The sequence below is a fragment of the Glandiceps talaboti genome, chromosome 11 (assembly GCF_964340395.1).
Source record: "Glandiceps talaboti chromosome 11, keGlaTala1.1, whole genome shotgun sequence".
NCBI lineage: Eukaryota > Metazoa > Hemichordata > Enteropneusta > Spengelidae > Glandiceps > Glandiceps talaboti.
In genome coordinates, this window is record NC_135559.1 from 1,163,958 (window position 1) to 1,186,740 (window position 22,783).

At 35.4% G+C, this 22,783-nt stretch overlaps 2 protein-coding genes across 2 annotated transcripts; one reads left to right on the forward strand and one right to left on the reverse strand.

The window, feature by feature from the left end:
* Positions 1–261: 261 nt before the first annotated feature.
* LOC144442583 (centrosomal protein of 19 kDa-like) lies at positions 262–1,683 on the reverse strand. Its single transcript, XM_078131964.1, has one exon. It carries the CDS (start codon positions 1,568–1,570, stop codon positions 1,082–1,084), a length of 489 nt encoding a protein of 162 aa, XP_077988090.1. The 5' UTR covers positions 1,571–1,683; the 3' UTR covers positions 262–1,081.
* Positions 1,684–2,669: 986 nt separating this feature from the next.
* LOC144442376 (BRCA2-interacting transcriptional repressor EMSY-like) lies at positions 2,670–22,308 on the forward strand. Its single transcript, XM_078131705.1, has 23 exons — positions 2,670–2,753; positions 3,352–3,550; positions 4,082–4,156; positions 4,584–4,759; positions 5,629–5,775; positions 6,491–6,756; positions 7,120–7,333; positions 8,135–8,383; positions 8,916–9,068; positions 9,313–9,468; positions 10,144–10,289; positions 10,977–11,093; positions 11,940–12,165; positions 12,398–12,592; positions 13,006–13,146; positions 14,275–14,673; positions 14,713–15,248; positions 15,507–15,744; positions 16,296–16,458; positions 18,256–18,338; positions 18,941–19,020; positions 19,560–19,724; positions 20,423–22,308. The coding sequence occupies exons 2-23, from the start codon at positions 3,390–3,392 to the stop codon at positions 20,492–20,494; spliced, it is 4,158 nt and encodes a 1,385-aa protein (XP_077987831.1). The 5' UTR covers positions 2,670–2,753; positions 3,352–3,389; the 3' UTR covers positions 20,495–22,308.
* Positions 22,309–22,783: the final 475 nt, after the last annotated feature.

A 22,783-nucleotide genomic window follows, 5' to 3' on the forward strand; every position in this document is an offset into this window, starting at 1 on the left:
TGTTTAATACTAAATTGAAATCACAAACTTCTAAATTTATCAGTCAATGGTGTCTGGCTGACAGCAATAATATCTACATTATCTTGTCTACATAAAATACAAAGATTTTGATTCATTGTTTTTTGAACCCCAGTAACATTTTTTTTACCATTTGTATAAATCTTTGTCCAAATTAGAAACTCAACGTTCACAGGAAATGATTGAATCCTTGAATAATTACCTGTCATTCAGTGCCCCCCCCCCCCTCTCCCTCCCTCCTATGTCCATCAACTACTAGTGGTTTATTTTGAGGCTATATTTTCGAAGTACATGTACCATTACCAGCTATGTTAGACCTGATTAGCTGTAACCAAGATATGTTAATGCCTTGAGTAATCACTTTATGGGGTATGTAACATGTAACATGTAGAAATAGTGAAATAAACATTCATCCTGAGTTCTCTGCATCATAATATTCCTGTTTGGCTCAAAGTGTGGTAAAATATGTACATTGGCTCAAAGTGTGGTAAATTATGTACAAACAAATACTCCATGGTAGAGAGAGGAATATTGTTGTAAACTTGACTTAACCTATCAATACTATCACTACTACTGGTATACAAATTGCTATGAACATTTTGACTGAGTGAAATCACTTTTTGGGTTGTTATCACAGGTAGTGGAATTTTTATAGCATTTCTCTCTTTTCATGGACAAGAAATACGTCTAAAATTGAACAAGAGTTAATGTGAAATATCAATGGTATTTATGGGATGATCACACAATGTTGCACAAGCTCAACAAACAAACATAGTATATTTTCCTGCTGATGCAACAAAGTGGTATGTCTTGGATGGTTATGGTTTTACAGTGATCATTGATGGCATAACTGTACAGAATGACTGCTGCTGACACAACAAAGTGGTATGTCTTGGATGGTTATGGTTTTACAGCAATCATTGATGGCATAACTGTACAGAATGACTGCTGTACCATGTTATCCTAGTTTTATATGTATGACTGAATATCAAATACTGGATTTCAGCAGCACTGTATAAGATGAATCGAACAAATTGATTGAAGGGAGGTCAAAGGTCAAAGTTTAAAACTCGGGATCAGAATCATTGTCATCATCCCATTCATTTGTTTCTATGGCCGGATGAAAGTCCATATCTACATCATACTCAAAATCTTCATCTCCTGGTTTTCTTCTGTTCTTTTCAAATGTTTCATCCATTAATTTCTTCTTGAATCTAAGCGTACTATCATCAACTTTGTTGAGATCTTCGTCAGGATCGATAGTATTTTCCTGTTTGATTGCAGCAAGACTTTCTTGCAGACTAATTCCTTTCAGATGCTCTTGAATAATCCGTAAAAGTTTCTCAATCTGAGGCCGACTGATATTCTCCAAGTATTTCTTGTGTCTTGGATTGTCAATTAGTTCATCAGCAACTCTTGAGATACCAGATCTTTTGGTAAAGTTTCTGATTGGCATTGTGCGGCGATGGAATTTCTTGTCTGAGTTGGTGTATGTAATAACCAACGCTGGTGGGTCAAACCTTACCCCACACTGTTTGGGTATGATTGACATGTCTCTTTACTGCAAATTCACACAATTTGATGGTAAATTCACAAGAAATGATGGTACGTTGTGTGTTTGAGATTTTCCACTCAAATTCAAAGTTGGTTGACCATTCCACTGTTCCAGTCTGCAAGAAAAGTAAGTAACAATATTACATCACTCATTGCAATGGCTAGTGAACAGAGAGGGGAAAAGTCCATCTTTTGATCAATCATGGGTGATACTTCCGTGGATCAATCAACAGTAGCTATGCACAAATGAGTTCCTACCTAGTCAGGGCAAACAGTGAAAATACAATAGCCTATACACAGTAGTGTTAAGTGTTTAAACATTCAACACCACAGTTGTCACTACAATGCTATTACATAAAAGTCATGCAAACACTATACCGACATGCTCAGACACATGAACGTACCCAACAATCTAGTACCATGGATCTATTAAGTATTATTGAGATTATATAGATCCATGGTACAACTAAAGACTTCACGTTATAAAATCACTGACCATCTTCCAGATGGCATAAAATCAGAAAACACGATGTTTACTGTCAGCTGTACTTAGTATTGTTTTCGACCGAATTACCGTTTCGCCCTGGGTCATATAAATTTTGAATGACTTTCTGGCAAAATCCCAAGACAGTGAGAACGGTTGATCATTCACAAATTGTTTCTTCGAAGTATTGTACATATCCTCTGACAATCTTTAAACTAAAACATTGACATCTAGCTTACATTCCTATATGCAAATGAAGATATTCTTGTACATTTACCCGAATATTATTTCCAACGAACAGGCCTTTGGTCACGAGAGTGCATCGCCATTCGATCTGCTGCAGTGCAGTTTGGCTGTTGGCTAGGGTCAACTCCAGGTCACATACGAATGAATACTTGAACTTTGACCTGGTCGGTCGAAGTTGCTGTTCATTTTTACCCTCGTTGGGATTTTTTATCACATTTTGAAGACAAATTCTTATATTTTGAGTATATATGGATGTGAATTTGCCCTTGCTTAGTAAATGCTGTCAAGGAATACAATACTTTTAAACCATGTTTGTTATCATGAGGTCTATGAGCATGCGCAGCCATAAGCGCGCCATCTTGGATCGAGCGAGAAAGTTTATCTTCAAGTCTGTAGATGTCAACTTAGTGATGAGAGGCAAACTTTATGAAAATTCATGAAAATATTCGAGGTAAGACTTTTTTTGAAAGAACCTTAGCTTTGAATTATTCGTTTAAGAGTCTTTCGATGTTTAGAGGGAGAAAGCACGTCCAAACACTACAGAGAATGTACCTACCTTTGTGAAATCAGTAGAAGCATATCCAGACTGTAGTAGACGAGTTATTTACTGCTAGTACTATGGCGGTCAATTTGGTTTATTTACTATCACTTGCCGGAGCGAGCGACAGATTTAGTGAACGCCAAAGTGATGCCACACTAAAACTCAAATGCTCGTCACCATAAACATTAAAATCAGGGTACGATTTAAAACTATAGACGCCATTCAGCTGACATAATTTTCCCAAGTAATTGAAACAGTGAGTGAGAGACATTGTTGAATTGTAACTGCATTATTAGCGTATAGTTGTATATCTGGAACACGTGCACAACAGTGTCTACCCATTGAAGGCGATACAAATTAACGTTATGTTAGGGAGTCTAACCGTATTCTGATTCCTATCTAGCCCCTAAACCCAACACCCTAGCTTCAATACAGATGTGTATCATGTACTAGTCCACCGTTCTACATTTTCACCATATATTTTCACTTTTACAATATTCTCCGATAGCTCTGACGACGGTACCGGTGACATAGTATTCTGGCACCATGTGGCCCAAACTACTCGACATGAGTCGAGATGAATCTAAACGAATGTTAAGAAGACTCGAATTAGAAGCCTATGCATCAGTGATCAGTGCTTTCAGAGCACAGGGTGATTTGTCAAAGGATAAGAAAAGGTTACTGAATGAGATTGGTAGTGTACTAAGGTATGTTTATATGTAATTATTACAATATTGTAGCTCTTCGAAATACATGGATAACACAGTGGCCATTGATATTTTGGTATTGACAATATTTTGAAGTTCAGAAATTGTCTAAGTCACATCTTGTTCAGTAATCTTCATAAGTTCAGAAATTGTTACACTTTTTTTACAGGGAAATTCTTTTTATTGGTGAAATTAAAGTTTTGTCTTTACTTAAATATGTATATTATTTGCTAAATCAGAGGAAAAATTATCAAAATACTTGTCTGCCAAGCCATCTAATTAATTCACATCTTGGAAGGATAGAAGTCAATGATTTATTAAGTCCAAACTACACACCTAATTTTCTACAGGTAAAAAGTTGAAAATGTTACTTCTTTCCTATATTTAAAACCAAATCGTATATAAATCATGCAGGCAGTGGCTAAAGAAGGAATTGAAGACCCTGTTTTACATAATGCAAGTAAATAAAAAATAAGAAACTGTCAATTTCAGTACATTGATTAGGTACGTGTATTGTTTTGCTTTCTACAGTATTTCCACTGAGAGACACAGAGCTGAAGTTAGAAGAGCAGTGAATGATGAAAAGTTGTCCACAATTGCTGATCAGTAAGTACACAAAATATGTACAGAATTTAGAGTCTTCTTCTACTCAGAGTAAAAATGATTCCTCCATGATCACAATGCCAAATGTTGTATGTCCCATACACTGTCCAGAGATCAATGTCTTAGCCACATCAAGGAAAGAACTGATCACAAACATCACATTGAAGTTATATCTCCCTTAGATGCAAGTGTGTGTGTACACACAACCTAAGGTGGCCTAACTTACAAAAGTGCAAGGAATTTGAGAAGATGTAAAGACCAATATCGGATTAGGGTTAAAATCGGGATATTTGGGAGCAGTTATTTGGGAGAGCTCAGCTATAGAAAAAAATTGGTCCTGAACAAAAGAATGATCCTTTTTATTTTCCAATGCAGTAATTCAAGACTCCATGATATATAACGTTTCTTTTTGTGTGATTGTTTTCCATAGTATGTCAGGGCCTAACAATTCCTCAGAATGGGCTATAGAGGGCAGAAGACTGGTTCCATTAATGCCCAGACTTGTACCACAGACAGCATTCACAGTGACAGCTAATTCTGCAGCTAATGCGGCAATGTTTCACAACATGTCATTAGCTTTACCTGCAGAAACTGGTTCAAAAAACAGTAAGTTAAACTTTTAGCTATGTTTCACCATAGACCCTCAATGTAACGTGTCCTGTGGGTGACGTGACGAATTGACCATGTTCAGTACATCTCCTTTAAAAGCTGCAAATGAAACTGTTTAGTTTTTATTTGCTTTTTATTTACCCGCAAATAAAAACAAATAAAAAAAACCCTGTTTAGTTAGATATAACTACTTACTTATAATATAACTGTTCAAGTTATAATATTGTCCACCCTGAACAGTATTGAATCACCTATGTGTTAATATATTTGTATAGCTGTACACATAGTATGGTACAAGAGAGTGTGCCCTTTAATAATAGCCAAATTTTGTTGTTGTGAGTCAAAGTGACATTTCCTGTGAGTCACCAAATAGTAAGCTAAGAGATAAGAGAGCACCAAATTTTGGTGTGTCAATACAAATTGTGTGTGTCAGTGGCACATCAAATGAGTTTAGAGGGTGCATTGTATGGTACACTATAGCTGACTTTTAATCTACACTGTAACATTGTCAATCTGTTGTACAGTTCACAGTATTGCATGATTAGTCAAGGGTGAACAAATCCACTGGTCCTGGGTCCGGGACTCGTGATTTTTTTGGGCGGACCACACAAATTTTACCCCGTCTGGTCCATTGGACCAGTACCTTACTGTTAATAACTATGTTAAAAAGTCATCTGAATATACAGATTCATAGGTAAGATTTAATGTTTCACATTAGCGGGACATTGGTCAACTAATTCTTTCAGCAGGACCACTGGATTTTTTAAGGCACTGGTCCAGGGACAACCAGTTCACAAAATGATTTGTTCACCCCTGCTAGTGTCTGTAAACAATACATGTAACAAATGTTTGTTATCTTTACATAGTCATATCAGCAACAAGTTCTACACCCAGTACACCTGTAACTAATTCTACAAGTAATGCTACTATTAGTACCATCAAATCTCCTAGACCAACCAGTCCTTCATCTAATGTAGTGGTTCTACCAAGTGGTATGTCCATCCATGTCAAAAGTAAGTCAAAACTTTGTGTTGTTAAATAAATCTTTCAATTGTGAGTTCATACCAATGTATATGGAGTTGTAAATCTGATAGTCGATAACGCATTCCTAAAATCCAGTAGTAGTAGTTGTAAGATTTATTTAAAACAGGTTAACCAGGAAACAACAATAACTGATTTTCACCTGGATCCTGTTATCACTCAAAACACTTACACTTGCCTATAATTAAACCAAGAAAAATGAAAGAATGAGGCAGCAAAGCTTAATAAGACTAGAAAATGAAAACAACTTACATAAATTTTCTTAGTTACCTAGTCCTGGATCAAAAGTAAGTCAACCCTGTGAGTTGTCAACCCTGTGTGTTGTCACGTGTAACATCATTTTCACAATGAGAAATGTTTGGATGAAGGTACTTATCCAATTATAGATTTTATAGATTTTACATACCTACAATCCATGACAACCCGAACAAGTATTTGAAATAGTGCTTTTAGATTTTCAAATCACCCATGAAATCCTTAAAGTTTTCGCATGCCTGTATATTCTTTGCAAGGTTTTCATGTGTTCTCCGAGTGCGTTAAAGAACGGACTAAGCTTGGAAAGCAAGAGAGTGAATGACATGAAGACCCAAACTGGAAAATAATGGTCAATCTGAGGTATACAGAATCATTACTTGACCTTTGTATCTAGGAATGTATAACTTTTTACTTAAACTTTCTAAAATATAGGTGAACCTGATTTGGATGAAAAAAATAGAAAACGTAAACGTTCCAACTCCTCCAGTTCAATGGGTAGTGGTAAAGAGTTGCCTATTACTACAATGTCCATGCCAACACAAGTTATACCAACACCTAAAACTACAGTTCTGCCTTTCACAAGTCCTAAAGTAACTACATATATGACAAGTACAGGAGGAACAGGACTGTCTCCTGTCAAAATCACATTCAACAAAGCTACTGCCTCGGGATCTACCACCATTGCTCCAGCACAAAAGGTAACCATGGAATTCATGTGTAGAAGTTCAGAAACAGACGTGTGTTAGTTAAGATTTGAGAACAGAGGTGTATGTATGTATGTATGTGTGTGTGTGTGTGTGTGTGTGTGTGTGTGTGTGTGTGTGTGTGTGTGTGTGTGTGTGTGTGTGTGTGTGTGTGTGTGTGTGTGTGTGTGTGTGTGTGTTTGAAGGGGGAGAGGGTTAAGGTAAAACTTTATGGACTTCCATGCCTTGTACCTCAGTATTGGAGGGTTGATTGATTGATTGATTGGCTCCCAGTTTAAGATAAATTTGGAAAAAAAGTTCAACGTTATGATAAGTTAGTGATTACATTAACTAATATTTGTACTTTTATATCTATAGGTTATCATTGTGTCTAGTTCATCATCCTTTACACCAAGTATACTACAAAGATCACAGAGTGTACCTAGTAATAAAACTTTAACATCCCCAGTAACTACTACAGTAACAAGACCATCCATTATATTTACAACAACGGCATCATCAACAAGTGGTAACCCAAGTATTGTCACAGTAACTCCATCTAGTAGCACTATACTATCACCTAATATACCAGGTAAGTAGTAAGAATAACCCTCTTTCCATCCCAACTCTGCAATGTCCACATAGCCCACAGGTGTTATGTTTGACGGGCCTGGATGATTCTGGGACAGCCTGTGGATGGACTCACTGGGAAACCCTTGACAATTCCACAGTGATGTGATAAAGAGCATGTAACATAGCCCTATCATGTAGTCCCAAACATTAATGGACATCTGTAGAAATGTGTGATTGTGTTCATGTATGTACACTATATGTCTGCATAAAAAGCAAGTCACTGGGAGTGATTCACTGCCAATAAGAAACCCCAAAATCTTTACAGTGGCTATTAAACGATGTATCAAATCCAGTGAGACTGACTGCAGGGTTGTATTAGCATAACTGAATTGATAAGGTCCAGTAGTGCTATAGGCATGGTGAGGGATCTGTCCATTCATTTGTCTGTCTGTCTGTCTGTCTGTCTGTCTGTCTGTCTGTCTGTCTGTCTGTCTGTCTGTCTGTCTGTCTGTCTGTCTGTCTGTCTGTCTCTGTCTGACTGTGTATGTGTGTGTATGTGATGACTTAAACTCTTGTCATATAGGTAATCTATTCACAAAGTTTCATCCTAATGATAGTAATCCATCCATAATTCTATGAGATATACTGCTAACAAACAAATCAGTAAACAAGCAGACAGACAGACAGACAGGTGAAAACATAATCTCCATTCAACAATGTTGGGTAAAATTTCAAATATACATTACAACCACACTGACTATTATGTATACTGATGCTGAAAATTTGAAGAATTAGTTTTGCTCTTTGTGATTTATTCCAGTTTGTGTGGTTGGCACAGCAACAACAGCATTTCTGACTAACACTTTAAGTGCAGCCAAACCAAGACCCAAGACAGTGAGTCGACAGAAGACTAAAACCATGACAACCAGTGCATCATCTGTCCTAGCAACAGCAGCGTCAGCTGTAGGTTCTGGAACATTAGTAACACAGTCACCTATGACAAAGATCATCACCACGTCTGCTAGCACAGGAGCTACAAAACCATCTATACAGATTGTCCAGGAACATGGTAAGTACAAATATAGCACAGGTTTGGTTACTCAGAATTTCTCTCAAAACACCATTCGTATTATAGCATTTCTACCATATTCAGACTTTTCACTGATAAAATATGTATATTGATTTATAGATTTGTTATCATTTGGATGTTGATTACTGTCCACCGCTATGAGGGCACTAGTAGATGTCTATTACCCCAGTGGCTGTTATACAGCATCTGTTTCCCAAGGCTTTCATCTTTGGAGAAATAACTTCACAAGGGGTAATATGATGTCTACTAGTGCCCAAATAAGGCCAGGCAATAAGTGTTTGTTCAGGTACGTATTCTTCCAGAGTTAAAGCAAATCACTGATAGTACTCCCACACCACATGAATAGTACCCTATGTAAACTAGAATACAAAAAGTGCCTGCTCTATGTAAATTGAGTTCACTATGGGTCAGTAGTCCATACCACGTGACATGATCTATGTCTCACTGAAGGCTGTATGGAAACAATGTGTCATAAACACTGGTATATCATGTCAATCTAATATCTTAACAGGTGTGAAAATTATCACCCAGACTGTACCAGGAAATAAAATACTACCGAAACCAATCACCATTGGATCTGGCACAGGAACTCCAGTTGTCATGGTGACAACTACTATACCAACAACTGTTGTCATGACAACAAAACCTGTGACATGTACAGCAGGTAGGCAGACAGTCATATTTGTGAATTGAGTTTATTCTGTCTTTTTATACTTTTCATTGCTGTTTTGTTCATCACATCTTTTTTCAAGTAATGAAAGACCGTTATAACTTATAACCCCATGTAAGGTCACACAGTCGTATGTTCTACATTCAATCTCAATATATTTTGAATGTCTTCTATTTGGTTCACAAAGTAACCAGTCTTTTACATTCCCATGAAATATATTTCTGATGTTTTCTATTAGGTTCACAAAGTAACCAGGTGGTAATCAACCCAGCAGGTGGAACAAGAATAGTAACAACACCATCTGTGTGTAGTAGTGGAAAGACAACACCAAGTGCAGGAAACATTATAACTGTAACACCAAAGACTTTACAAGCATGTGCTGCTAAAACAAATGGTATGATAACAACTTACTTGTCTCTACAATGATCAAAAGTAATTGTCTATGTGTGCTGACTGTCAAATCACATTATCCTTTAGATACAATCTCTCTTGATGGTCTTATTAAAGCTGCACTAGCTGCAACTTTTTTTGTATCAGGCACCCAGCAATATATTCAATGAAAATTGTTAAAACACCGACAACTAGACATTGTACAAGTTATTTAAGAGGTCTATTTTATCAAAAGAAGTGAAGGAACACTTTAAAATCAAGATCACATTGGAGTGCAGATTTTAGGATGCGGACCCAAATATTAGTTTGATTTATTGTATCGTAAAAAATAACACTAATGGGAGAATGTGGGATAGAATCGTGGGGCTTTAAAGTCCAGGGTTTCAATCCCAGGTTCTCACATTTGTGTTATCTTATCAGGTAAAGGCCAGGGATTCAGTGCCAGGTTCTCACATTAATGTGACTGTCATTTTATCAGTAGTGCCGCAAAGATTAACTTGGTATTATTCTTTTGTTCTGAGTCAGCTTTTTCTGTAGTTTTGCAAGACAACAGTTTGTAACATGTAAATGTTAACTCCTTATCCGTACTAGACCTTTTAACCACCAATGCATGTAGAGGATTTGTAAGATTTACATATCTCAGTGTGAAATTAAATTACTTGTGTTCTGTCTTTAATAGTTGTTATGACCAAGCCATACATTGCAGGAGCTTCTACAGCTGGTAAATCTAATGTTATTATAGTACAGAAACCACCAACAAAGACAGTTGCTGTAACCAAGACTACTCCTACTTCCGTCATACAGAAATCACTACAGGTAAGAAATGTACCAACCAATTACCATGTGTCCTTGATGTGTCCTTTTCTCTAAGTGTTTTTTTTCTTGCTTTCTTTTCACTTTTGTCTCTTTGTATTTTGTAACATTTCCTTATAATTATTAAAAAAAATATCTGGAATTGCAATAAAAGTACTCTACCAGCAGTTATTAAAAAAGAAGAAGAAAAAAGTGGATCAACTACATGTATTATCATAAACTATCAAATTAATACAGCATATTTACTCAAACATAGTTACCCATGTTTTTGGAACTTATTCAACTGATTTGATAATTAATAAAGTTTGAACTTGAAAACTCTGGATAAAGATATGTATTTATTCATGAGCTTTTAGAATCAGCTGAGTCCTTTGAGACACAATCTTCCAATGAAATGGGGATTTTGTTGGAGGATCATTACTGAAAGATCATGTGATCAGGTACTCAGATCATGTGATCAGATACTTGGATCATGTGATCAGGTACTCATATCATGTGATCAGATACTTGGATCATGTGATCAGGTACTCATATCATGTGATCAGATACTTGGATCATGTGATGAGGTACTCAGATCATGTGATCAGGTACTTATTTGAGTCTGAAAGCTTATTAATCAATACATAATTTTTATCCAGCATTACCAAGTTCAAACCTTTTCACTAATCTAACCAAATGTATTTGATCTTATATCAGGAGGGTAACAAGACTATCATTGTGACAACAAGCAGTGGAAACCAAAGCAGGGTAGTGTCCACTTTACCAACAGCACAACCATTGCAAGGAGCTTTGAAGTCTGTGTCAGGCAAGACACAGGTGAGTCAATAAAGAGAGAATTATATACAGCTGAAAGAGAAAACTAGCCAGGGAAAGAAGGAAAAACAGTTTTATATATCACCACAAAAAAGTAATCAGTCAGTTGATCAAAAGATAAGTTAAATTTAACCACAAAAAAATAATATTCAATCGATCAATCATTCAATCAAATAATCAATCAATCAATCAATCAATCAATCAATCAGTTACATGCCTGCTTTCCCCTGTGGTGATACCTTTGCACAATTTATTCCAAATTAGGCCAATAATAAACCATGATACTTTGCATATGTAATTCAAACTTAGCACAAAGATATATCACCATGCACATTTTCATATGCCTACATGACTGAATTAACTAAGCTAACCTGAATATGATAGTCATGCTGTGATATGATAACATATGGCTGTTAGGTCTAAAAAATATTGTTTCCTTTCGGTTACCGGACCACTCCTAATTTTTCACTGCTGACCCTAAACTTTTTTATGTATTCAAGAATAAGATGATAAAATTGTGAGGTCTCATGAGAAATAGTGGATGCGAAAACTTACATCAACTTAAAAAGACAATATAAAACTGTTCTTCCAATCTGTTATGGCTGTAACAAGAAACCAATAACACAGAGACCATATGGAAAACAACAGAAATCATAACTACCTGAACTAGATAAAAAAAAAACCTTAAGAATCCAAAACAAATCTACCCACCCCACCTATTCTAAAACTGAACGTTATTGGAACCACATAATTTTTTTTATGGCGTTATAGTTATACATGTATCTACTACAGATAATATATAATTCTGACTCTAATAATGTTTCTACATCCCCATTCTGTTATCTACAGCAAGTAGTAATACGTCCTAAGCCATCAGGAATGCAAGCACCGATATCAGAACAAGTTGAACGAAGGTCAAGTTCACCAATTCTGACAGAACTTATCCAGCAATCATCTGAACAAGATATGACAACTGTAATATCAACGTCACCACAGACTGTTACAGAACAACATGTATCACCAGGATATGTTGATGAAACTAGCTCTATTAGTTCAGCTACTAGTGATAATAAAGGTATGTGTAATAAGTTGGCTCAACTAGTCCCACTAATATAGAACAACTTACCTGTTGAATTACGTCAGTCTCCCACTCATGGGAAATTCATATTCTGTTTGCTAGGGCATTTTAGACACTCTTACTTGGAACCTTACTTGTTCAGCAGCTTTGAATATTAATGTGGATTGTATTCAGGCACTTTATAAATGTCTTTGATTGATTTATTGGGTGATTAATTTCCTTCATTCAGTGGAAATAAAACACACTGGAGACATACTGGAAGCAGCTGTAGCTGCAATCACCAACGGCAACCAGTGGGTGGAGTATGATGTTCCCATGCCAACAGTTTCCCAGGCAGCACCACCTCAGACATCTACTTATCAAGAAAAGTCTGCATCATCAGCAATCAAAGCATTACTTGAAATACAGAGAGATCCATCTAAAGGTAATAGTTTGATATTCACTATTGATCTTTGTCGTTGTTAATATGAAAGTAGTCTTGTGACTGTTGCATTTTATCAGTTCTCATCGTCTTCGACTCAAAGTAACAAGGCCCCATAGGTCACTGGTATTTTCTTACGTTGAACAAAGAAAATATTGGAGAAGTACATTTATCGTCAATAATCTGTTTTGCAAAAATATGAGTATAATCCCAGTTTAAAAAGAGTCATCGCTAAAGTTGAGAAACAAATTATCAGTTTTAATAAATTGTTAGGATTTATGTGTATTTTATGTAACAGTTTTTATAGAAACAAGATGTTCTCAGAGAAAAATCCATCACTTTTTCATCTTCCTAGTTAAACATTTTGTTCTTAGCTGACTGTTTTGATAATGTACAACCTGTTTTGTCTTTGATAGAAACCACAAGATCACAAACGATAGATTTGAGTAAAATGGCAGTGCCAATACAACTACCAAAGACAGAAAGTCCTCCAAAAGTGATGACATCTAACCCCAGTACATTGGGTACCAGTATCCTACCAGACTTTTTTCAAATGGGTGAGTTCTGTACAAATATATGGTCTGTGTTGAAAACAGAATGAAAAAAGTTTGTCTGTGTTTAAAACAAATGAAAAAAAACTTGTGTATGTGTTTTAAACACAAATGAAAAAAAACTTGTGTCTGTGTTTTAAACACAAATGAAAAAAAACTTGTGTCTGTGTTTCATAAAACAAAAATGAAAAAAAAAATCTTATGTGTTTAAAACCAATAAAAAAATTGTGTCTGTGTCTAAAACAGAAATGGAAAAAATCTTATGTTAGTCTAACAAACAAAAATGAAAAGAAATTCAGGAAAGACATGTGACATGCAAGAATTATGTACTGTCTTATTGTCACAAGAAAAGTTAATAAATGTTGGGTGATGAAGAGATACTGTGTGAGTGCAAGTGTGAAGTATTTGGGGTATTTGAAGAGATACTGTGTGAGTGCAAGTGTGAAGTACTTGGGGTATTTGCAGAGATACTGTGTGAGTGCAAGTGTGAAGTATTTGGGGTATTTGTACAAATGCTTGCAGTGTTCTCTGTGGCAATACTTTCATGAGGGTAATGATTGAAAGTACAGCAGACAACACTGTAAGCATGAGTATAAACACCCCTGAGTACCCACACTGACACTCACATGACATGGGGTTCTGTTATTATTACATATGTGTATCTGAAACAACAAATTTCTGTAAAAATGACACTATGTGATCACATGCTTTTGTGTGTAACAAACAGTCATTTACATAGCATTTGCATACAGGCATGCAATAATATTTTCGGTATTGCACTGCCATGAAAATACCACTAGTATGCACGCACACCGATGCAAGTAATTTCTGGTACATATGTAATAATCTATAGTACATATGTAATAATGTGTTATATTGGAAAGCTAATATTTCATCAGGAATAAAAAATCGAATTGCAGTATTTGAATCCAGTTGTTTTGGATTACTACTGTCATGTCAGTGGAGTCATGGAGAGTAACTGTGTTTTAAATAGGATCATTCTTTTTGTTCAAAGACTGACACTTTATGTAAACTCTGTAAGATCACTGTTTTTCATCTGATTCAACATTCAACACTCCTGTGGAAATTTTTTGTCTGTTATAATTTAATATATCAATTATTTTTTATGTACAGAATCTACACCAAAACCTCCACAAAGCAAGATAACAGGGTCCTCCTTCCTACAAACTGCCACAATGGAAGTAGAAAAGGCACTACAAGAAAGAAACAAAGCACTCCAACAACAAGGCAAAATACAAGAATCGGACACTTTTTCTGATTTGACAATTCACAAAGCTGGTAATCCACAGAAAAGTAACGATATAGTAACGATAGAGGAACAAGGATTTCAATCATCCGGTACTGGAGAATCAGCTTTGTTAAATGTACCGGATGAAAATATAGCCGGACAGCTGGATCCACAAACTGGACTCTTTCATCTTGGAGATTCTATGTCAGGCAGCAAATCTAATCTATCCAGTTTACTTGCTGCTGGACAAGTTGATGTTGTAAAGTCTGCTGATCCAAATCAGGGTCAAACTGGGGTTAAAGGTCAAATGGATACGGTCAGAGGTCAGGTAGAGGTGAAAGAAGAAGGCAAAGGGCATTCAGAGTTGTTGAAACATTTGACAGGAACATCACAAGAAGAGAAAGAAATTGATCCGTATGATTTTATAAATAGAGATTATGCTGCCACTCAGAGTAGTTCTGTGGATAGTCAGGAAGTACAACCTAATAATTCACAAAGTATAGAACCGTGTCAAACATCATCAACAAGTACAGACTCTGCTACCCCTACTAATCAGTATACAACTATTATCAGTAGTAGTAGTACTGGTAGTGAAGTCACGGAGGAAAAATCCGATCAGTCCAACTTGTTTTCTTCATATTCTGCTGCTGAAAAACTGAGTGCTATGGCAGCATGTAGGGAAGAACGAATACGTATGACTAATGTTAGTGGTACGGAGGATCGGATACGAATCACTGGTGTCAGTGTGGAACAACAAAGACAGACAGATACCAGTGGTAAACTGAAGTCAGGATTGATACCTTTACAAGACATTGTAGCAAGTAAAGTGTCTACCTCCATTACTACTGCTACTTCAATGGTAAGTTCTGTTTTATGTTTATAGTGCCTCATCATCGCCATAGTGATAGGAGATGGCACTCTGAGGGTTGTCATAGTGATATAGGAGATGGCATTCTGAGGGTTGTCATATTGATATAGGAGATGGCATTCTGAGGGTTGTCAAAGTGATATAGGAGATGGCATTCTGAGGGTTGTCATAGTGATATAGGAGATGGCATTCTGAGAGTTATAATAGTGATAGAGGATTTGAGATGGAGTAATAAATTGTCTCTTACAGAACGAAAGCATAGAACCCCCATCAAAGGTAATTGTGACTACACCAGGAACAGCAACTCCTGCTGCATCAGTTGCTGCAACATGTGTGATGGTAGAGTCTAGTAACCTAGATACAAGTCATATGAATCTTGAAGATTTCACAAGTCAGAGGTTACTACATGAAGAAGACCATGTCCAGCTAAGACGAGAAGAGAATATAATAAGTGTATGGGAAGAACAGCCAGAATTCCCCAGCCATGGTAAGTCAGAATTCCCTAGTCTCAGCCATGGTAAGTCAGAATTCCCTAGTCCCAGCCATGGTAAGTCAGAATTCCCTAGTTCTGGCAATCATTAGTCAGAATTCCCTAGTCTCAGCCATGGTAAGTCAGAATTCCCTAGTCCCAGCCATGGAAAGTCAGAATTTCCTAGTTCTGGCAATCATTAGTCAGAATTCCTTAGTCTCAGCCATGGTAAGTCAGAATTCCTTAGTCTCAGCCATGGTAAGTCAGAATTCCTTAGTCTCAGCCATGGTAAGTCAGAAATCCCTAGTCTCAGCCATGGTAAGTCAGAATTTCCTAGTCCCAACCAAGGAAAGTTATATCACATAAATGTGACCATGATTATTCAAAATTCCCTAGTCTTTGCTATGGCAAACCAGTATTATGTAGTCTTGGTGATAGTAAAGTATGTGTACATCAATTTATTGATATAGCGATTGTTACATTGGCACTAACTAACACCTGGGAGCAAGTCAATACTGCCCTCTTTGATAGACAATGATTGATCTTTTGTTCATAATGTTATTTTTCAGGGGCTACAGGTAGTAGCAGTGGTTCAGGCACTGAAAGTACATCAACAAGTGAAAGTTGTCTTGCTGGTCTAAGAGCTAGTAAAAGGAAAAGGAAAGCACCCATACCTTTAGATGAAGCACCTATTCCTTCCAACTTACCTAGCTGGGTACGGGCTGCTCTCAAGTAAGTTATCATTCATAGATAGATAGATAGATAGGTACAAAGTGATAGATAAAGAATTTATTCGAATTGTTACTTGTTACATTTAAATAAAAAAACAGTCTTGCTCCCATGTACCGTGTAAAATAACAATCCACAAACTCTATGTTCAAATCATCAGCTGATAACACCCTGAGTGCCAACAACCAGATGTAAATAAGTTAGATTTTAAGATGATTGATCATTCACATATACTACTGTAACCTTTTGGAATCAACTATAAGCCCATATCTGTACAGTATCACGTATCAGAAACTATCAAACAACTCTGAAGACCTACTTTTTCCCAAGAGCTTGCATGTATTTATGACATACTATTTGTAACATATCAATAACAATGGATGTGAGGATGACTTTTATTTATTTATTTATGTATTTATTTCCAAGGATGACATAGGGGACTAGTCCCATTATTGGGCTCCAGTAATTCTACAAATAATAATAATAATATAATTTTGGTTACAGCTTATTACAGAGAGTGTCTAGATATAGAGGTACTAATAAATATTATATTTTGGTTACAGCTTATTACAGAGAGTGTCTAGATATAGAGGTACTAATAAATATTATATTTTGGTTACAGCTTATTACAGAGAGTGTCTAGATATAGAGGTACTAATAAATATTATATTTTGGTTACAGCTTATTACAGAGAGTGTCTAGATATAGAGGTACTAATAAATATTATATTTTGGTTACAGCTTATTACAGAGAGTGTCTAGATATAGAGGTACTAATAAATATTATATTTTGGTTACAGCTTATTACAGAGAGTGTCTAGATATAGAGGTACTAATAAATATTATATTTTGGTTACAGCTTATTACAGAGAGTGTCTAGATATAGAGGTACTAATAAATATTATATTTTGGTTACAGCTTATTACAGAGTGTCTAGATATAGAGGTACTAATAAATATTATATTTTGGTTACAGCTTATTACAGAGAGTGTCTAGATATAGAGGTACTAATAAATATTATATTTTGGTTACAGCTTATTACAGAGAGTGTCTAGATATAGAGGTACTAATAAATATTATATTTTGGTTACAGCTTATTACAGAGAGTGTCTAGATATAGAGGTACTAATAAATATTATATTTTGGTTACAGCTTATTACAGAGAGTGTCTAGATATAGAGGTACTAATAAATATTATATTTTGGTTACAGCTTATTACAGAGAGTGTCTAGATATAGAGGTACTAATAAATATTATATTTTGGTTACAGCATACTACAGATAGTGTCTAGATATAGAGGTACTAATAAATATTATATTTTGGTTACAGCTTATTACAGAGAGTGTCTAGATATAGAGGTACTAATAAATATTATATTTTGGTTACAGCTTATTACAGAGAGTGTCTAGATATAGAGGTACTAATAAATATTATATTTTGGTTACAGCTTATTACAGAGAGTGTCTAGATATAGAGGTACTAATAAATATTATATTTTGGTTACAGCATACTACAGATAGTGTCTAGATATAGAGGTACTAATAAATAGTATATTTTGGTTACAGCTTATTACAAAGAGTGTCTAGATATAGAGGTACTAATAAATATTATATTTTGGTTACAGCTTATTACAGAGAGTGTCTAGATATAGAGGTACTAATAAATATTATATTTTGGTTACAGCTTATTACAGAGAGTGTCTAGATATAGAGGTACTAATAAATATTATATTTTGGTTGCAGCTTATTACAGAGAGTGTCTAGATATAGAGGTACTAATAAATATTATATTTTGGTTACAGCTTATTACAGAGAGTGTCTAGATATAGAGGTACTAATAAATCAAAAGGTGAACTCAATGCAGCTTCATGGTTTACAAGACCAGGTAAATAACAATTTCTTGTTTTGACGAGGGTGGGAGGTAGTACTCATAGTAATGGATAGGGGAACACCAACGTTTAGGTGTATCACTAGAAATTGACACGTGTCTGTGATGCATCAAATAGACTTTGCTGGTACACACATAGTAATGTATAGGGGAACACCAACGTTTAGGTGTGGCACTAGAAATTGACACGTGTCTGTGATGCATCAAATAGACTCACGAGGGCATACTGGTACTCATAGTAATGGATAGGGGAACACCAGTGTTAGGTGTGTCACTAGAAATTGACATGTGTCAGTGATGTATCAAATAGACTCACGATGGCACACTGGTCACTATACTGTAAAGTTAAATGGTGATGCACCACAAGAATGTCAGTGGTGCATCAAATTAGCATTGAGGGCATACTGATGTCAATACATTGATTCTTTGTCATTGGAATCATTAGTAATGTGTAGAATGTAGTCAATTCATCTTTAGAATGACTAATACTAGTACTCTGTGTATAATGTTCTATAGTTTATACTACAGTGTGCTAGAGAGAAAATGATTTATGAAAACACAATAATAGTAGATTGATGATTAGTTGTATTGTTTTACAGTGGATCCATCAGAAGCCCCTGGATATCATAAAATAATCAAACAACCAATGGACTTTGGTACAGTCAAGAGAAAACTAGAAGTAAGTGCACTAGATGATGTCATTTTAGACTTTACACATAATAATGTGGTCTTGTTAGTGGTATCGATGATAAGTCTAAATATTCTGTAATGTGTGGGAGTTTGATGAGATGCTTGAAACTCTTTATGTTTGTCAAGACAAATAGTTTAAGGTAAATGTGATGTCATCACCAGAGGGTTTCCCATAAACCTGGGCAGGAAATCCCCCCAAATGGCTGATCACACGTCAAATTTAGTTGGGCTTTTTTAAAGGATTTCAAAATCATGTTGAGTCAGTTACCAAGGTGCTATTTTAATTCTTACAACCAAACATCTTATGTATGTTGATGGAAGTAATCAGTACAAATGTACTAAAGGTAGAAATAAGTCTGACTGAACTTTACCTTTTAAGTAATTTCTATGACAGCATGTCATTTGATATACTGACGTAGACATCCAAGTTACAATTGACAATTGTTTAATTACAGACTGGTTTATATGGAGACTTTAATGATTTCCACAATGACATGTTACTAGTCAGAACAAATTGTTTAATTACAGACTGGTTTGTATGGAGACTTTAATGATTTCCACAATGACATGTTACTAGTCAGAACAAATTGTTTGAAATACAATCCACCAGGACATGAAGCAAGGAAAGATTGTGAAGAAGTCTTTCAGTTCTACACTGTGGAGTTTAATAAGATGATAGAAAAATGGCAAAAGGTAAATAAACCTTAAACTTATAATATTTCTGAGAAACACAGTTGTATAATGTAAAGCCTGGTGAGAATGGGTATGTGTGCATAACAATAACAAAAAGAATGAGATTGCTTGCCTGCATTCTTATTATGATTATGATAAGAATAAATTATGATTATGATACAATAAATTTGACTGTGATGTGACTGACTGACTGACTGACTGACTGATGGGTATCAAATATGTAACTAATCAGTATGATAAGTTCAAGGTTAACAAGAATGCCACATTGACATACAGGGGGTGTACTCATATCCTAATTACCAATTTTCAACACTCCCTAAAAATTGCATAATTGAAGATGCTTTCTGTTCAGTGGGATTCTTCTGAAAGCCATATCAGCCCATCGTCTGATTCTCATGTTTCCTGTATTTCATTAAACTAGGGAGAACTATTTTGTCAATGTGAAATTCTAATGTTTTTAATTGAAATTCCACTCCACATAATCATCATTTTATCATTACATTCAATACAAGACAATTCTGTGTGACTAGTGTGCTAGGTACCAGATTGAAATGAAGACTTGCTGTACATCAATTAATAGTACAATTACATGTACAAGGAAAGTAATTGGAACACTAATTGGGACATTTTAGTAAATTTGAGAACTGTTTCCCATCTGCCAATTATCCTAATTGTGTTGCTTTTCTTTGTCTGTATAGGTTCACTGTACACCACCAAAGTCTCCAAAGAAACCAAGAACAGAACTTGTTAGAAGTCCACCAAAGACATGATGAACATATTGTTAGAAGTCCGCCACAGACATGAACATATTGTTAGAAGTCCACCCAAGACATGAACATATTGTTAGAAGTCCACCACAGACATGAACATATTGTTATAAGTCCACCCAAGACATGAACATATTGTTAAAATTCCACCCAAGACATGAACATATTGTTAGAAGTACACCACAAACATGAACATATTGTTAGAAGTCCACCCAAGACATGAACATATTGTTAAAAGTCCACCCAAGACATGAACATATTGTTAGAAGTCCACCAAAGACATGAACATATTATTAAAAGTCTACCCAAGACATGAGCATATTGTTAAAAGTCCACCCAAGACATGAACATATTGTTAAAATTCCACCCAAGACATGAACATATTGTTAGAAGTCCACCAAAGACATGAACATATTGTTAGAAGTCCACCAAAGACATGAACATATTGTTAGAAGTACACCACAGACATGAACATATTGTTAGAAGTCCACCAAAGACATGAACATATTGTTAGAAGTCCACCAAAGACATGAACATATTGTTAGAAGTCCACCAAAGACATGAACACATTTTGTGAATTAGAATTGGCATCAGTGGAGAGATTGTTAGAAGTCCACCACTACACCATCTACAGACAATTATTGTAACCATTGATACCTAGAGTACTGAGAAAATATTGGAAATTGTGGATCCAGTGAACCAACTATGAAATACTTATGAACTGTACTTTTTATGATATGGACGTGAAACAAGCAAAAGATGCAGAGACAGGAGATGTTTGGACCACTCGTTTTATATATTGAAAGTGATTTGATTAGCCTGATATATCTGGTCCATTTTTCCAACCACACCAAAACACTCGCCCACTGTAGATATTGTAACTATTACTGTATGTAGTCCATACAAAAGTTTAGTAGAAGTCTTCTACCTCATTAAGACCTAAAGACTGTATCTGTCAACATTATCAATCCTAGATAGCATTATTGTAGAGATATTTTAGTATTTATATCAAATCATGATATTACAATGGTAAAGGTAACATGGCTGAAAGATGTGGTAAATTGCATTGTTATATTGTGTAACTGTATATTGTATATACACATACATCATGATCATATACTTGTATTTGCCAATTTTATGTAAGCATACCAACCAGGAAATGATGTGGTTCCGAGCTACCCATGGAAAGACTGGAAAAGTCTTAAAATGGAGGTTGTTCCAGGCTACCCATGGAAAGACTGGAAAAGTCTTGAAATGGACCTTGTTCCAGGCTACCCATGGAAAGACGTGAAATGTCTTGAAGTGGACCTGGTTCCAGGGTAAAAAAATTTGTCAACTGAAATGAACAAGTACATTGCCATTGACATCTAGATGTATAGTACAGTATACAAATTATTCGATGAGAGAGGAAATCTCACCATATTGGAAGTACACTTGTACTGAAAGGACAGTGACTAACTAGTAAATGGCAAAGGAAGAGGTACTAGCCATATTTTTTTATCTTATCTGTTTATATATGTAATTAAATAACCACAGTGACTAAATGAATTTTCTGAATTGAATTCTGTAGATGTTACTTAAAAATAAACTTAGACAGTACAGTTGCAAAGTATAATTTTAACATCAATAAAATCTAATGAATATTTCTCACTTTCAAAAAGACAATTATATTAGTTTCATTCTTTTTATTTTGGATCTGATGACTGCCCTCTAGTGTTGTATCTAAAGAATGTGTCAGTTAATGTATATTTAAATAAATCTAGAAATGTGACAAGTATGTCCCTATTTTGTTTTCAGTGACAACTTTTCAAATCACTCTAGGGTAACATTATTTTTTAGATGTTTCTCATGACTTTTTCACAGCAACTATTTAAAATAAAGAACAACAAATCATCTCATATGTCATGTTTCTCTGCCTCTCCTTTTCCTCCTCTCTATCTTCTTTTTAATGGATTCCTGGCTGTAATTGATGACAATCCACATGCCAGGAAGGGCACTGTTCTGCAAAATATTACGGGCGGACAAAAAAAAAATATTTTGATGTCGGAAATGAAAATTTGAAAATACTTATCAAAATAATTGGTACGGTGGAAATTGCAGATAACAAAATTTTAACTAAATTAATTACAATATCAAAGATGTACTATTAATATAACTCAATATTCTATGCCTCTATGCATTGAATCTAGGCAACTAATTCAATTATGTGAACTGATTCCATAGCCTCTTTATGGAGTTGCATGTACCATAGCGTGTATGGTCTATGCATGTACGTACATATGTGAAGGTATA

Coding starts and splice junctions, on each gene's coding strand:
- LOC144442583 (XM_078131964.1), bottom strand. CDS start 1,570: ATGTCAATCATACCCAAACAGTGTGGGGTAAGGTTTGACCCACCAGCG.
- LOC144442376 (XM_078131705.1), top strand. CDS start 3,390: ATGTGGCCCAAACTACTCGACATGAGTCGAGATGAATCTAAACGAATG. Junction 9,069..9,312: donor ACCTGTGACATGTACAGCAG/GTAGGCAGACAG, acceptor GTTTTCTATTAG/GTTCACAAAGTAACCAGGTG. Junction 16,459..18,255: donor TGGGTACGGGCTGCTCTCAA/GTAAGTTATCAT, acceptor TTTTGGTTACAG/CTTATTACAGAGAGTGTCTA.